Raw genomic sequence first — 16,274 nt, forward strand, 5'->3', positions numbered from 1 at the left:
AAATCTGTTACTTTAAGGGGCTGGGCAGGGGCCGGCACTGTGGCTTAGTAGGTTAAGCCTCTGCTGGTGGTGCCAGCATCCCAAATGGGTGCCCATTTGAGTCCCAGCTGTTCCACTTCCAATCCAGCCCTCAGCTAATGGCCTGGGAAAACAGTGGAAGATGGCCCAAGTATTTGGGCCCTTGCATCCATATGAAGCTCCAGAAGCTCTTGGCTTTGTTTCAGCCCAGCTTTGGCTGTTGTGGCCATTTGGAGAGTGAACTAGTGGATGGAAGACCTCTCTGTTTATCCCTCTCTCTGTAACTCTAACTCTCAAATAAATAAATAAATCTTTAAAAAAAAAAAAAAAAAAGGCTAGGGGGCCGGCGCTGTGGTGCAGCGGGTTAAAGCTCTGGCCTGAAACGCCGGTATCCCATATGGGCACTGGCTTCTAGTCCCGGCTGCTCCTCTTCAGTCTAGCTCTCTGCTGTGGCCTAGGAAAGCAGTAGAAGATGGTCCAAGTCCTTGGGCCCCTGCATCCATGTGGGAGGCCCAAAAGAAGCTCCTGGCTTCAGATTGGTGCAGCTCCGGCCGTTGCGGCTATCTAGGGAGTGAACCAGCAAAGGGAAGACCTCTCTCTGTGTCTCTGCCTCTCTCTGTAACTCTGTCTTTCAAATAAATAAAATAAATATATTTTTTTAAAGTCAGTATTCAAGTGAGAAACCTTCTGGTTTTATTGAAATGTTTATGGGTGTTTATATTAATAGAAGACATGTCATCAAAAAGGGGAATACTGAATTTGGGGATATAAAAAAGGTGAGTTAGAGAGGCAAGATTGTGTCTCAAAACAAAACTTCACAGATGAAAAGATAACCTGTACTAAGGACTGAATTATCAGGCCCTCAACCTTGCCTGGCCCTTCTGTGAAGAGGGATTCAACAGCTATCCCAGCCTGAAAACACTCCCTGTGTTAGGATTCCATGGTCCCCAATTACTCTTCTAATTTTGATTGATCTACCCTGTATACTATTTTTCAGGGAGAGAATGCACTTGTCAGGCAATTTTAAACATTTAGTCTTAATGTGTATACTCATTTGGCATTCTTATCTGTATTATTCACCTCTTTAAGTTGCCTTCATTGAGCCTTGTCTGCTGTGGAATATCGCATGATTGAGTTTGTAGATTGGGAAGATTGAAGGCCATGTGTTTGTTAAAGTCACCACAGGAACTTCTTGGTAAATTTTCAGTTGACTTTCCCCTCTGCCAGTTAAATCCTCTCTCTCTCTCTCTCTCTCTCTCTCTAAGATTGAGGACTTTATTCTTTTTTTTTTTTTTTAAGATTTTATTTATTTATTTGGTAGAATTAGAGACAGAGGGAGAGACCGAGAGAAGGGTCTTCTATCCACTGATTCGCTCCCCAAATGGCCGCAAAAGCCTGAGCTGAGCTGATCTGAAGCCCGGAACCAGGAGCTTTTCCAGGTCTCTCATGCAGGTGCAGGGGCCCAAGCACTTCGGGCCATCTTCTACTGCTTTCCCAGGCTGTAGCAGAGGGCTGGATCAGAAAAGGAGCAGCTGTGACATGAACTGGCGTCCATATGGGCACTGCAGGCAGAAGCTTAGCCAACTATGTCACAGCACCATCCCCAAAACCCTTCACATTCAACAAGTATCGTCATTATATTTGAGCATTTTCTTTTTTTAAAAAAATATTTTTATTTTTATTTATTTGAGAGGTAGATTTACAGAGAGAGAGAGGAAGAAACAGAGAAACGTCTTCCATCCATTGATTCACTCCCTAAATGACCGCAGTGGCCAGAGCTGAGCCGATCCGAAGCCAGGAGCCAGGAGCTTCCTCTGGGTCTTCCACATGGGTGCAGGTGCCCAAGGACTTGGGCTATCTTCCACTGCCTTCCCAGGCCATAGCAGAGAGTTGGACTGGAAGTGGAGTAGCCGGGACCCAAACTGGCGTCCATATGGGATGCCAGCGCCGCAGGCAGAGGATTAACCCGAGCATTTTCTTAGTTTCTTCACTGTAGTCATCTAAAGATGAAAATAGACTGAGCCCTGAATCTTTTTTTTTTTTTAAGATTTATTTATTTATTTGAAATTCAGAGTTACACAGAGAAAGGAGAGGCAGAGACAGAGAGAGAGAGAGGTCTTCCATCCGATGGTTTACACCCCAGTTGGCCGCAATGGCCGGAGCTGGGCAGATCTGAAGCCAGGAGCCAGGAGCTTCTTCCCGGTCTCCCACGTGGGTGCAGGGGTCCAAGGACTTGGGCCATCTTCTACTGCTTTCCCATGCCATGGCAGAAAGCTGGATCGGAAGAGGAGCAGCCAGGACTAGAACTGGCGCCCATGTGGGATTCACTCCCCAGCTGACAGCAATGGCTGAACTGATCTGAAGCCAGGAGCCAGGAGCTTCCTCCAGGTCTCCCATGTGAGTGCAGGGGCCCAAGTAGTTGGGCCATCTTTTTTTTTTTTTTTTTCCCTTGGACAGGCAGAGTAGACAGACAGAGAGAAAGGTCTTCCTTTGCCGTTGGTTCACCCTCCAATGGCCGCTGCGGCCAGCGCACTGCGCTGATCCAATGGCAGGAGCCAGGTACTTCTCCTGGTCTCCCATGGGGTACAGGGCCCAAGCACTTGGGCCAGCCTCCACTGCACTCCTGGGCCACAGCAGAGAGCTGGCCTGGAAGAGGGGCAACCGGGACAGAATCTGGTGCCCCAACCGGGACTAGAACCCAGTGTGCCAGCGCCGCAAGGTGGAGGATTAGCCTAGTGAGCCGCGGCACCGGCTTGGGCCATCTTCTACTACTTTCCCAGGCCATAGCAGAGAGCTGGATCGGAATAGGAGCAGTCGGGACATGAACCGGCGGCGCCCATATGGGGCTTTAACCCACTGCATCACAGAGCCGGCCCCCAAGCCCTGCATCTTTAAAATGATATTTAAGAACCTGCAAGAGGGGAGTTGGTGATGTCACTTTAGGATCCTAGTGCTTCTAAGCTGTCTCATCTTTCTTCAGAGAAGTAGGTGACTGGATAAAAAGAACTGTATTATAATTTTCCTCTTTACCAAATGAAACGGCCCAAACTAAAAGATAGATTGATGTAGACCACTTGAGAAGGTTTTAAAATAAGAGATGAGGAATTGTGGAAGAGTCAGAGTTCAGAATATATATCTGAGATAGAATCATTTGAACTTGGTGACAAATGATATGTTTGAATTGAGGGAAAGACTGAATAAACTCCCAGTGCCTCTGAATTGTTGGTAGTACAACATTAAGCAAATTAGGTAAGAGAGAAGTAGAAACAGATTTATATACACTGGGTTTCACTGTGCCTTATCTACTGTATAGATGAGTTGAAAAGATACTTAGCAGCACATGTAAGAAGCTGTCTCACTTTGGTAAGCTCTCTTAATTTCCACACAACCTTGAAAGATTAGTTGTATTTTCCCAGTTTTTTGCAATGAAAAAACTTAAGGTCAGAAAAATGTCAGTTGCCTAAGGTCACTTAATCCCATGAATTTTTCCAAACTGTTTCCCTTACCAGTCCTTAATTTTTTTGACTTAAAGCAATGATTTATTTTTTTCATTGTTTTATAAGTTGATTGAGCTCAGCTAGAAAGTTTAATTTGAGGCTGGCGCCGCGACTCACTAGGCTAATCCTCCGCCTTGCGGCGCCGGCACACCGGGTTCTAATCCCGGTCAGGGCGCCGGATTCTGTCCCGGTTGCCCCTCTTCCAGGCCAGCTCTCTGCTGTGGCCTGGGAAGGCAGTGGAGGATGGCCCAAGTACTTGGGCCCTGCACCCCATGGGAGACCAGGATAAGTACCTGGCTCCTGCCTTCAGATCAGCGTGGTGCGCCGGCCACAGCGCACCAGCCGTGGCGGCCATTGGAGGGTGAACCAACGGCAAAAAGGAAGACCTTTCTCTCTGTCTCTCTCTCACTGTCCACTCTGCCTGTCAAAAAAAAAAAAAAAAGGTTTAATTTGATTGCAGTTGGATGACAGCTGGAACTAGAGTTCCTGAAATTTTCTTCCAAAGGTTCAACTAGGCTGTATTTCTATGATGGCTTCTTTATTCCTTTGCCTGGCATCTCAACTATAATGACTAGAAGTGCTGGAGGCTGACACATCACTCTCCCTGTAAGGTCTCATCACCTTTCTCACTCAAGCGCACAGCAGTCTTGGACATGTTCCACACTGGCTTACCCCCAGTGTAGTTGTGCAGTACAGCCAGGTAGCAACTGCAAGGAATCTGAAAATCTGGCCTCTGAAGTCATGCATTGTCATTTCTGCTGCATTCTGTGATTAAAAGTAAGTCACTGGGCAAGGATAGATTCAGAAGGAGGGAACTACATATGTGGGGGGAATTGAAAAAGCTTAAGGAAAATTTGTCTTCCATTTTCCATGAACATTTTGACTCCCTCTTACATATACCTAGTTGATATCTAAAATTTCAGTTAAACCTTCATTGACTTAATCCAGTGTGAAACATTTATATACCTTGAGTCATTTGTGAATTATTATAATTGTATTTGGGTACTGTACTGAGAGTAGGTCTCCATAGTAGTATAAAGAATGTAATACTTCTGTGTTCCTACAGAGGAAGTAGGAAGGTGAAAGGTCTATGTAGAATAACTAGGGTAGGAAAGGTGAGCCCAATAGCATACTTGTGCTTATGTTGCTGAAAATACACTAATGTTCCTTTGGTTTCAAGAAGTTAGAAAATGTCACGTGTTGAATTATACCATAGAAGAAGGGTAAAAAGGTGAATTTTTTTTTTGGTCTATAATTGATAATTCACTGATGTTTTCTTTATTTCAGAGCACAAAGTTATAATTGTTGGGCTGGATAATGCTGGGAAAACTACCATCCTTTACCAATTGTAAGTATTAACTAGCTTAAAATTTTTATTCCAATGTTTGTGGTTACTTTTTCTGGCTGGGTGACACTTGATCAATGAAAATAATAAAAAATTATATGAAGTCTAAGCTATTCTGTGAGAAAGTAGATTAGCTGTAAACTAGGAACCAAATTTAAGAAACAGTTTATAAAGAGAAATTTCTATACATGGACACGTCCAATTGTTTTGCACTAAATCTTCTTTTCTTTTAGAAAGTAGAAAAATACTTCTTTATATAGTTTCCTAGAATATTCCAGATAAACTAATGCCAAGTTCCAACTCTGTTTAAACCCTGGGCTTGCTTGTGTTTTGACCTAGGGGAAAAAGGGCATTTGGGTATACAATATAAAAGGTCATGCTGATTTTTTTTCCTTGATTAAAAAATTGTTCAAACAGGCTAAGTTGCTCACTAATTGTAATATATGAACTTTTTCCTCCTAGTTCTATGAATGAAGTTGTACACACATCCCCTACAATAGGAAGTAATGTAGAAGAGATAGTGATTAATAATACACGTTTCCTAATGTGGGATATTGGTGGCCAAGAATCTCTTCGTTCTTCCTGGAACACTTACTATACTAACACAGAGGTAATGTTTCTTAATATATTAAAAACTTTTATCACTAGAATGTTTGAAAAACAACTAGATATAACTCTTACAGTTAATTTTGTGGAATATCACAGTGTGTTAATATAAGTAGAGTTTAAGCATAGTAGAATCTTTGCTTTCCTATTTCAGGGTCATTGTTCTGTATATTGGCCAGCACTGAACCTCTGTAGGGAGAATTGGTGGCTCATGAGTCTGTGCATTGATCCCAGAACTTGTCTTCAGTAGTTGTTTTTATACTAATGTATACTGCAGAGTTTGTAGTTTATTTCTCTCTTGATATTATGAGAGAACTCTGGTGGCTTGAATCCTGGCCAGAGCTTTCATATAAATTTTCTTTTATGCAACACAGTTCCACTTTAAAGAATTCTTTTTATTTTGATTGTTAAGCACTGTAGACATATTCATGTTTTTATTTATATGTTACTATCCCAGAGAAAAGTTTGTACCTATGACACTTGACTGCTTTATTGTATAGACTTGTAGATTGAAAGATTATGACAATTGTATTTTGCAATGCTGATTATAAGTTAATATTCTCTAAACACATATAAAACTGACTTTTAAGTCATGAAGACCTTATTCAGGTCTCTAATGACCCAATTCCTTAACATTCCATTGAGCATTTAGTCATGTGTTTTGGAGAAGGAAACTATGTGTGGTTATAGATGTGTGAAATACCCCTCTAGGTATAGATTTGTGCCTGGCAATTATGGTGGCTGATTTGGAAATTAAAATTCAGTTCTAAAAAATAAATAGTGCATATTAGTAATGGGCAGTCAGAATTGGGCACCATAGAGTAAGTTAACTCTGTATTTGCCCGTTTCCGTCTTTTTTCACTTACGGGGTTGAAACAGAAGTACCATGGAGTTCAATCCGATGTGAGAGCCAGTGTAAGGCTTTCATTGTACCCTCTGAGACCAGTTTCTCCAGCAGTTCAGGGAAGAATTGTGCTTTTGGCAGATAGCAGGTGCCATTTATATAAGGAAGACAGTATGTTTTATTTACAGAGCTGTTCTTTCAGTTTGTTGATATAAAAATACTGATTTGTTAAATGTCACCTTACTCCCATACACATGCCCTTTTTACATTTTCAAATTGATATTTATAAATATCTGTCAGGAAGTAAATTTTGCACCATAATGAATATTTTTTCCTATTAATTTATAGTACAAATAGATAGACATAGGGCCATTAGCATTCAAGATACTAATTTGGAAAATAAATGAGTTGTTTTGTGTTGAATGTTAGCATAATCTCATTTGTCTTGTTTTCTTTTAATATATTTGAATTTAGGCTTCCTGTTGCATAGTAGGCATCTGGTTTTCCATAAAAACTGTATGATTTAAATTTCTTGATATTACCAGCCTGTAAATCAAATAAGCACTTTATAAAATTTACAAATACCAAATATTTAATCACTAATTTTTTTTAATGATTATTTTAGTTTGTAATAGTTGTTGTGGACAGTACAGACAGAGAGAGGATTTCTGTAACTAGAGAAGAACTCTATAAAATGTTAGCACATGAGGTAAGTAGTCTTTTTACATTACAAATGGGGGGTTATTTGTATCACATTTATCATTTATTCCTTCTCATTTTTCATGATGGTGCTATCTTTCAAATTTATAAAATTTTTTATCTACTGGCTATGCCTCCTTTATTCTTTTGATACTTCCAACATTGGAAGTTTGTGTAGAAGCAGCAAAAAGATTGTAGAGTCAGTTATACAACTTTATGTAATTTATGCTAGATTAATTTAATTTAAAAGTTTTACTGGCCAAAATAATTCTTAAAAGTAACGTTCATTTTGCATTTTGAGTAGATTAATTGTACAGAAGATTATCATTTGAAATGAGATCTTTTTTTAAGTACTGGGTATATAGTAGCTCTTTGATTATTAACTAAGTTTGAAAAACTAATATTTAAATGTTAGTTGCTTTGAAGTTTATTTTTTTAAAGATTTATTTATTTATTTATTTGAAAGAGTTATAGAGAGAGAGGAGAGGCAGAGAGAGAAAGAGAGAGAGAGGTCTTACATCTGCTGGTTCACTCCCCAGATGGCTGCGACGGCCGAAGCTGCGCTAGTCTGAAGCCAGGAGCCAGGAGCTTCTTTTGGGTCTCCCACGCGGATGCAGGGACCCAAGGACTTGGGCAGTCTTCTGCTTTCCCAGGTCATAGCAGAGAGTAGATTGGAAATGGAGCAGCTGGGTCTTAAACCATGCCCATATGGGATGCCGGCACTACAGGCCAGGGTGTTAACCTGCAGTGCCATAGCACCAGCCCCAACTTTGGAGTTTATTTGATTATGTCCTTTTGACTAGGCAAAATTGCATGACTAGCCACATTCCCTTAGTCCTTGAAAAATATTTCTAATAACATAAGTTTAAAAATGAAGCAAACAATAATATAGTCAACTTAGGTATAATAGATACTATAAAGTCATACAATATTTACTACCATGGCAATTGACTGTTTTTGAATGCCTTTTATTACAGGTGCTACTTTCTCAACTCACTTATAGGTAGGAATAGAAAAATTAATATTTATACATTTTTTCATTTTAGTGGCCTTTCTGTAAAGCTTAAGAAATTGGGATATATTTGTAATGAAGTTTATGTTACTTTTAATATAGATTTAATGATTTGCTTTTGAGATTTGCTTAAAGAATTTTAATGTTTCAGGCAACCTTTCAAGACTTTCAGAAACCTATCTACCACAGAAAGGTGCACCTTCTCTGATTTTGAGCTTCAGTTATTGCAGCTGTGATAAATATCTTCTTTTTTTTTTTTTAATATATCTTGCCATTGTACATTCATTTACCAAGTCTATGTCTATGTTGGGATATAAGCAAAAAGCTGTTAAAGAGGCATATTAAGGATTCTTGTCTCTTTTCAACTTTGTAATGAACAGATAATTCCAGTGGCTCATTTTATGAATACTTTGGGACAAGAGAAATAGATGTACCTGTTAGCACCTGTTATTTTTCCCTTGACTGTACTTTTTTTTTTTTTTTTAAAGACACTGTTAACAGGTAGCTTTTCTGTTTGATTTTTACTTAATCAGTCAATATGTAGCAGGATCAGTATGAAGATCCCACTCGTGGAGATCAGAGTATTTGGATTTTGCTATTTGGGGCATTAACTTGGGCAGATCACTTAGCTTCATCTGTTGCAGATGAATACACTGAGACCAGAAAGTTGATGTGACATGTGTTTAAGGGGATTTGAACTTGGGTCTTCTTATTTCTTTAGGCTCTTTGCTAGGGAGAGGGAAAAAGAGAAAGTCATAAATAAGGGCTAGCTGGAAAGTGAGAAGAGCCAGAGAAAGCAAACTACCAGAAAAGAAAGGAATTACAAATACACTGGGGAGCTAAAGTGAGCTAAACTGAGTGTAGGGATAACAAAAGCCAAATGGAGAGTTCTGGAGAGAGACAGTGGATCAAAGAATAAGAATGTTAGGGAGCCTGTCAAAAAAAAAAAAAAAAGAATGTTAGGGAAGAAAAAATCAATTTAGACATGGGATTTGTTGGGTATTTTGTGCATACTACATTATTATCACTGATACTGATTCTTTACAAAACTGTACAAAGTTTAAAATACTCTCAAAGCTTTGTATTTTTAAAAAATTTTAAATACAACTAAAAGAAGTTTAAAACTTGGAACTAAGGGCTGGCGCTATGGAATAGTGGGTGAAGCCGCTGCTTGCAGTGCCGCCATCTCATATGGGCACTGGTTCGAGTCCTGGCTGCTCCGCTTCCCATCCAGCTCTCTGCTATGGCCTGGGAAAGCAGTAGAAGATGGCCCAAGTCCTTGGGCCCCTGCACCCATGTGGGAGGCCCAGAAGAAGCTCCTGGCTCCTGACTTTGAATTGGCACAGCTCCGGCCATTGTGGCCGTCCAGGGAGTGAACCAGCAGAATGGAAGACCTCTCTTTCTCTCTCTGCCTCTTCCTTTCAAATAAATAAATCTTTAAAAAAAAACAAAAACAAAAACAAAACAAAACAAAAAAAACAAAAACTTGAAGCTCATTAATTTAAAAATAGTCCCAGACATTAAAGTCTGAAATTTTATTCTGAAAACTTACCTTTTTTTTTTTAAGATTTATTTGAAGGAGTTAGAAAGAGGGAGAGACAAAGATTTTCTATCCACTGGTTCACTCTCCAGATGGCTGTTAGAACCAGGGCTGGGCCAGGCTGAAGCCAGGAGCTTCTTCCAGGTCTCCCAAATGAGTGACAGGCCCAAGCACTTGGGCCATCTTCTGCTGCATTTCCTAAGCGATTACTGGATCAGAAGTGAAACAGCTTTTTCTATATATGGGTGAAATGGTCATTTTCCCATTCAATTGTTTATGCCATTGTCTGTATTCTCACTAAACTAGGATCTTTTTTGCTTTTTACTAGTTAAACTTCTTATTTGTTGATGTATTAAGCCATTTTACTATAAAGTAATTTTAAACTATGGTATCTCAAAAACAAAAATATGACAGGGAGAAGCAGAGAAAGGAGGAAGGGAATATCATTATGTACTTAGAGTTGTATTTACAAATCACATTGAGTCTGTTAAAAATTCATTAAAAAAAAAAAAAGAGCAGCCAGGACTTGAACCGATGCCCATATGAGGTGCTGTCATTGTAGGTGTCAGCTTTACCCACTGCACCATAGTGCTGGCCCCCTGAATGACTCAGCTTTTAGAAATTATCTCACAAATGGGACTTTGGGAAACAAATTGACAACTGTACCTGACAGAGTGACATATAGAACATCTAAATGTATCTTGCATTTGCTGTTACTCATCTTAACAAAAATATATTTAAGACTCAGAAACTGTAATAGTATGTAGCAGAAAATACTCTAGAGTGTTTAAAGTGACTTATATGCAAAAGTTTATGTTGTTCACCTTATACTTTGACCTCTTAAAATCAAGCTGATGAACAATTAATCCAATATACCTGTTTTCTTTTGTTATAATGGATAATTGATTTTGACATTACATAATAAAAAGCAAAGAAAGATCTTTTATATCTTCTTAAATATTTTAAAACAGATAAGATAGTTACTTTTTAAAAACCAAGAACCCCAAATTAAAAAATTTGAGCCCTTAAGACCCAGAAAAATATATATTCAGTTTTGTTTTGTTTCTTGTATTTTCCAGTTTTCAGTCCAGGGCTTCTCCAAATAATTTCATCACTAAGAGTGATGAATTTGAATAACTTCAAATAGTATAAATCATGTGTTTTAACTTGTGCCAAGTGTTTTGTTGGAAATTTGTTCTTTGAGCATGCCAGCCTTAGCAAACCTGACGTATATAAAGACTTCAACACACACCAGCAAGAGATACTGAAACCTAGGAAGGTACGAGTTAAGTCCCATGGAAAATCCACCTACTTGGTAACTCGGCCACATATCAAGTATTGACAGTGTTTCCATTTTCTATTTCTAATAAGAGAAAAAATATTTTACATTCTAGATAATGAGTACATATGTACACATGATTGTTCAATCTTTAAATTTTTTTGTTTTTTATATAGACAAGTGAACTTTAAGTGAAACTAGTTGAATAAGAGATATTAAAGCTGTTTATGTTCTAGCAGTATTCCTTTCTGACCGTGCTGAGTCATTAACTGTGGTAGAACTAATAGCTACAGTACTGCAGAGGGCACTGTCGCTAAAAGTCAATTTTGGTTGTTATATAAAATGTTTTACATAACTCCTTTTAACCAAATAAGCATACTGCTTGTATTTTTATTTACATCAGAAAGAATTAATTAATCCTAGATTCTAACAAAAGTAAGAAAATGTGGAACAATTTTAGTTTGTACCTACTGACAGTTTCATTGCTTGAAACATATATGCATATTATTGAAACCAAAATCTCCCCCTAAAGTCTCCAAGAAAAAGAAAGATGGCATTCAATGTACTTGGGAAAGCCTGCAAGCACAGTACCAAAAGTACTGTCAGTGTCTCGTAATTTTTGTGGATACAGGAAGAAATTTATGAGAGCTTCATTAACTGAGTGCGTTCTTCATAGATTTTTGGCCCAGGTTCTACAAATGGACTTTAGGGTATTAACATCCTATAATTGTACATAAACTTTAAAAAATATTTGGTGTGTGTGTGTATATATATAACATATATATTTATACTATATATTATATATAATTTTTATATATTTATGAAAATTATGTATATATAATATACATAACATATATATATACACACACATATAATGTGCATTTTTATGGGGAAAGCGTCCTTAACTTTTAATAGGTCACAAAGGAGGTCATAAACTTTAAAAAAGGTTAGAGGATGGAGAGTGAAAAGAGACCAAGAACATTTGGCCTGTTTTGTGAATAAAACAGCAGTCATTTAGGTGTGTGCATAGTTATTATATTTGGATAGGGCTGGTGTGGTGAATGCCTTGCTCAGATTAGATACTCAGTATTTTGTTATGAAGGAACAAATTTGGAAAGTTGAAAGACTTTGCTTCAGAGTCATGGCATAGAAGTGATAAAATTAATTGGAAAATTTTAATGAGTTTATTGCCAATCCCAGATGATCCTGTTTTATATTCAAATCTAAGAAGTCTTCATTGATAAAGATAAAGGGATTAAATCTCAGAGGGGGAACATGATTGGTTTAAGATGGTGCTTCTTGATTGAAAAGTAAGCCCTAGGGCCTTACTGTGTACATTACATATAATTTGTTTGCTTATTTCCTATGTACATAGATGGCCCTAGCTATGTACGTTGTTGCAAGACTTGGAGTAAAGTCACCAGAAACACTTTCTGTAGAGCTTAATTCTCATCCTGGGTTGTGAAAGGCTGGATTAGGAAGTTGGAGAGAAAGGAGTGTGTAAAAGAGAAATGATTGGAACATAGAGATAAGAATGTCCAAAATTTTCTGCTGGAGAAAAGCAACCTTGGAACTATCCTGACACTGATTGGACACATTGGCAGTTTTCATAGCTTGCATGATATTGGGCTCATTGTTTCTAAGACACCTGAACTTTCTCTGGAAGGTGTCAGATAAGCATAGGATTATCTTGAGTTCCAGCAACCTATTTATGAGTTTCCATACTTAACTGGTCACTTAGATCTGTCAGAAAGGTCTATCTGACTTTTACTAGAATCATTTCAAAAGTTAAATGTTTTTACTGGATTAACAGCAGGGACTCTAGTATTTTGAATTTTAGTTCATTTTTAAATATTGTCCCTTTTAGTTCCATTATGCTCTGATCATCTCCATAACATTGTTTAATAATCCAAAGCACTTGTTCCTTTATAACTGAACTATTCTGAATCATAATCTGTAAATATTAATGTTGCCACTATTCAAGAAAAAAAAAGAATGTCCAAAACTGTTAGATAGATTTATAATTAAAACAGAGACTTTAAATAGTGAGTGATACAAGATGAAGCAGGAGAATGTAGGTAAGGTATTCTTAGTAACTGTTTAAATGTAATTTTGGAATAGAATGGATACATACTATTTTTGAAGATGGGTTGTTAAATATAGCACTTATGGTTATTAAAATATGGCCAAAGAAATATGTAAATTATACAAGTAGATATTTATTTAAACTATGTTCAATGTTAACTTTACCTTCTCTCAGAGATTCTAGGCCCAATAGTTGAGACATTCTAGGTTAGGTTACTAACATTATGAAAAATATTATTAAGTTGGAAAACACATAGACGAATATACTAGCCTTTACAGTTTTGTTTGCTTTTATAGGACTTAAGGAAAGCTGGTTTGCTGATTTTTGCTAATAAGCAAGATGTTAAAGAATGCATGACTGTAGCAGAAATCTCTCAGTTTTTGAAGCTGACTTCTATCAAAGATCACCAGTGGCATATCCAGGCCTGCTGTGCTCTTACTGGAGAGGGGTAAGAAGTCTTTCTCTCAGATGACGTGTATTTAGTTTAGAAGCATGTATGTTCACTTAAAATCAATTCAAAACATTGCAAGGAAGAGATGTGAGACACAATTCATGTCTACAGTTGGAGACTTTTTAGGTTCGTTATGTAAATAGTAACAAACAATATAAACATCACACACATAAACATACTGAACTAGTGCATGTAAGCATATAGATGATGTGGTAATGGGATGTCTTTAACAGCTGGAGAAGTCAGGAAATAATTCTTGTAAACACTTGCTGAGCATGTCCTATGTCTGGAGTGTTTTCCATACAGTGTCTCCTCATTACAGGCCTACAGACTGATGGTGTTTAATTGATGTTTTATTCATAATCTGAAATAGGAGAGGATTCATGTGTGAGACTAGGTTGGGGTACTTACTGTTGCCTAAAATGTCAAGGAGTTGTTTCACTTTAAAAAATAAAAAAGAGTTGATGAAATTAGAGAAAGGGTTCTTGGTTCTGGATGAGAGGTACTGCAAGAGACATGGGTGTCTATAGGAGAATTTTCCATGTTTTGGTGCCCAGAAGTGAAAGCATTTTAAGAAGGAGGTGGTGGACAGCATTGTCATATAAGGTCTGGCACACCGAGGATGGAGGGAGAGAGTGCCATTGAATTTAACAATAAATGAATAAATTAAAAAGGAAGTGGATATTAGGAAACAAATAGCTATAAACTCATACATGTGACAGGAGAAGGAACAAGAAATGAAATAGCAGGCATTAAATTATCAAGCTAAAACGAAGAGCAAACTAAAACATTTTGTTGTTTTGGCAGATCTGTATATTTAAAAGCAGGGAAAAAAAATCAAAGATGAGAGTATAAATTTTGAATGAGGTTCAGAGGCATGGGGTATTGATAGACAAATTAGCTGAAGTGGAAGAAATTCTTTTCTGTTGGAGTCGGTGATGAAGGGTGAAGCCATATTCAGTTAGTGAAGCCAGATTTTAGTGAAATAAAAGGCATACTTACAGACTTTTGAAAGGTCATAATTAGAATCTGAGTAGAAATGTGTTGTATGTTTGTCAAATTATTATATGTTGAGATACAGGTAATTCAGAAAGTTCATGGAAAGTAGAATAAGTTTAATTTTGATGCAAAATGTTTTGAAATCCCCATGTAGTTTTTTTGTAATATGAATTTTTTCATGAACTTTTGGATTTCAAAAAATTTTTGCACTGAAATACATATTTTAGTTCCATTTTCCTCAAACTGTTTGAAGTACTCCAGTTATAGCTCTTGGTCTATCAAGCAAAAGCATTAATTATAATGTTAAATTTGGAAATAAAGACAGTCATCTAGGAATGACCTAAGATTTATTTTGAATACTTTGATAATTGAGTTGTTGTGTGGAAAATGTGTCAAGGATTAGTATAGGTATGAACTCAGTTTTTATTTTAGAAAGAGGAAAATTAAATTTCATTTTCAAAAGAAGAAAGGAATAGATTTTGGTATCTTATCAACTGTTGGTTCATATGGGCCTGTGGAGCAGTTAGCAAGTAAAATGTTTGGTTTGGGGGGAAGCGTTCTTTTTCCTTCTGCGGGGTAACTTCCTTGGTCTAAATTCTTGGATTTACTGTTGATACTTAACTGTTAATTTATTGGATTAGAGATCACAAACTTTGGAGCATGACCTCATGTTTGACTCCTGCTTCTGCCATTTGCTAATCTTGCCATGCCTGGGTTTTCTCTGTAACATAGGAATGATTCTGATTTCAGTATTGTAAGGATTAGTTATGACAATGATGTTGGGGCTGGCACTGTGGCATAGTAGGTAAAGCCGCTACCTGCAGTGTCCGCATCCCATATGAGCACTGGCTGTAGTCCATGCTGCTCCTCTTCCGATCCAGCTCTCTGCTATGGCCTAGGAAAGCAGAAGATGGCCCAAGTCCTTGAGCCCCTGTACCCACATGGGAGACCAGGAAGAAGCTGCTGGCTCCTGGCTTCGGATCAGCCCAGCTCTGGCCGTTGCAGCCATTTGGGGGAGCGAACCAGCAGATGGAAGGTCTCTCTCTTGCTCTGCTTCTTTCAAATAAATAAAATCTAAAAAACAAAGCAAACAAGACAGTGATATTAAGTGTTTAGTGTAGTTTCTAGGTTGTTATTAGGTTGGTATTCTTTTAACAAATAATATATTCACCTATTGTTTTTCTCATTTTAAACTGTTTCCTGTCACTAGTTTACAGTAAAGGGATCTAGTTACAGGAGAAAACTATGACCTGGCCACTTCAAAATGACCGTTTATTTACCTGTTGCCATTTGTTTTTTCTATATCTGTCTGCAGAAGTTCATCATAGATAGTAGTTAACACTTAATAAGTGCTGCTTTTTGTTGTAATGTGTACAACTATTTCCCTCTTGCTAAACATTTCACGTTATTTTACTACAATGACAGCCCTTTTTAAAATTTTGGATTCTTTTCAATTTTATTGAGATTTTATTGCCTTCAAATTTTTTACAGACTTATATAATGCGTTATACATATACTTTTTTTAGCATTCTACTTTATATTTAGTTTAATTTTCTGCCATTTTTATTTATATCATGAGCATTTTATCATATAAAATAATTTTGAAAGTTCTTAATCTTATGAATGCCCCATAATTTAATTTTTTTCTATTTCTATTTCTATTTAAAATACTTTAAAATTTAAAATACTTTTAAAGTATTTAAAATACTTTAAATAGAAATGAGCAGTCTCATACGTAAATTTGTTCATTGCTGACTTTCTGTAGGATACATTTCTAGAAGTAGAAAAAGGAGTGCAGAGTATTTCTGTTTTAAATATTTTAATACATATTGCAGTATTGCTTTCTGTGGGCATTTGTTGTGTAATTATTATTGAGCTGCTTTTGTGTGTCAGCCTGT

General features: G+C 37.3%; 1 protein-coding gene across 5 annotated transcripts in view; it reads left to right on the forward strand.

Moving 5' to 3' along the window:
• The window catches only part of ARL5A (ARF like GTPase 5A), a 29,604-nt gene that overhangs the window by 8,726 nt on the left and 4,604 nt on the right, over positions 1–16,274 (forward strand). The window contains exons 2-7 of one of the 5 annotated variants that reach the window (XR_016230856.1): positions 4,803–4,863; positions 5,323–5,470; positions 6,936–7,019; positions 7,987–8,012; positions 10,641–10,840; positions 13,223–13,374. Coding sequence is in view for 3 of the 5 variants with exons in the window: in XM_008258581.5 (XP_008256803.1) it covers positions 4,803–4,863; positions 5,323–5,470; positions 6,936–7,019; positions 10,766–10,840; positions 13,223–13,374 (520 nt within the window). In the remaining 2 variants the exon portion in view is untranslated. The remainder of the gene's footprint in view (positions 1–4,802; positions 4,864–5,322; positions 5,471–6,935; positions 7,020–7,986; positions 8,013–10,640; positions 10,841–13,222; positions 13,375–16,274) is intronic. The other 4 variants (XR_016230857.1, XM_008258581.5, XM_002712166.6 and 1 more) reach the window with 4 other exon arrangements.

The sequence above is a fragment of the Oryctolagus cuniculus genome, chromosome 3 (assembly GCF_051225735.1).
Source record: "Oryctolagus cuniculus isolate XC-2025 breed Fujian yellow rabbit chromosome 3, ASM5122573v1, whole genome shotgun sequence".
In the NCBI taxonomy this organism is placed as follows: Eukaryota; Metazoa; Chordata; class Mammalia; order Lagomorpha; family Leporidae; genus Oryctolagus; species Oryctolagus cuniculus.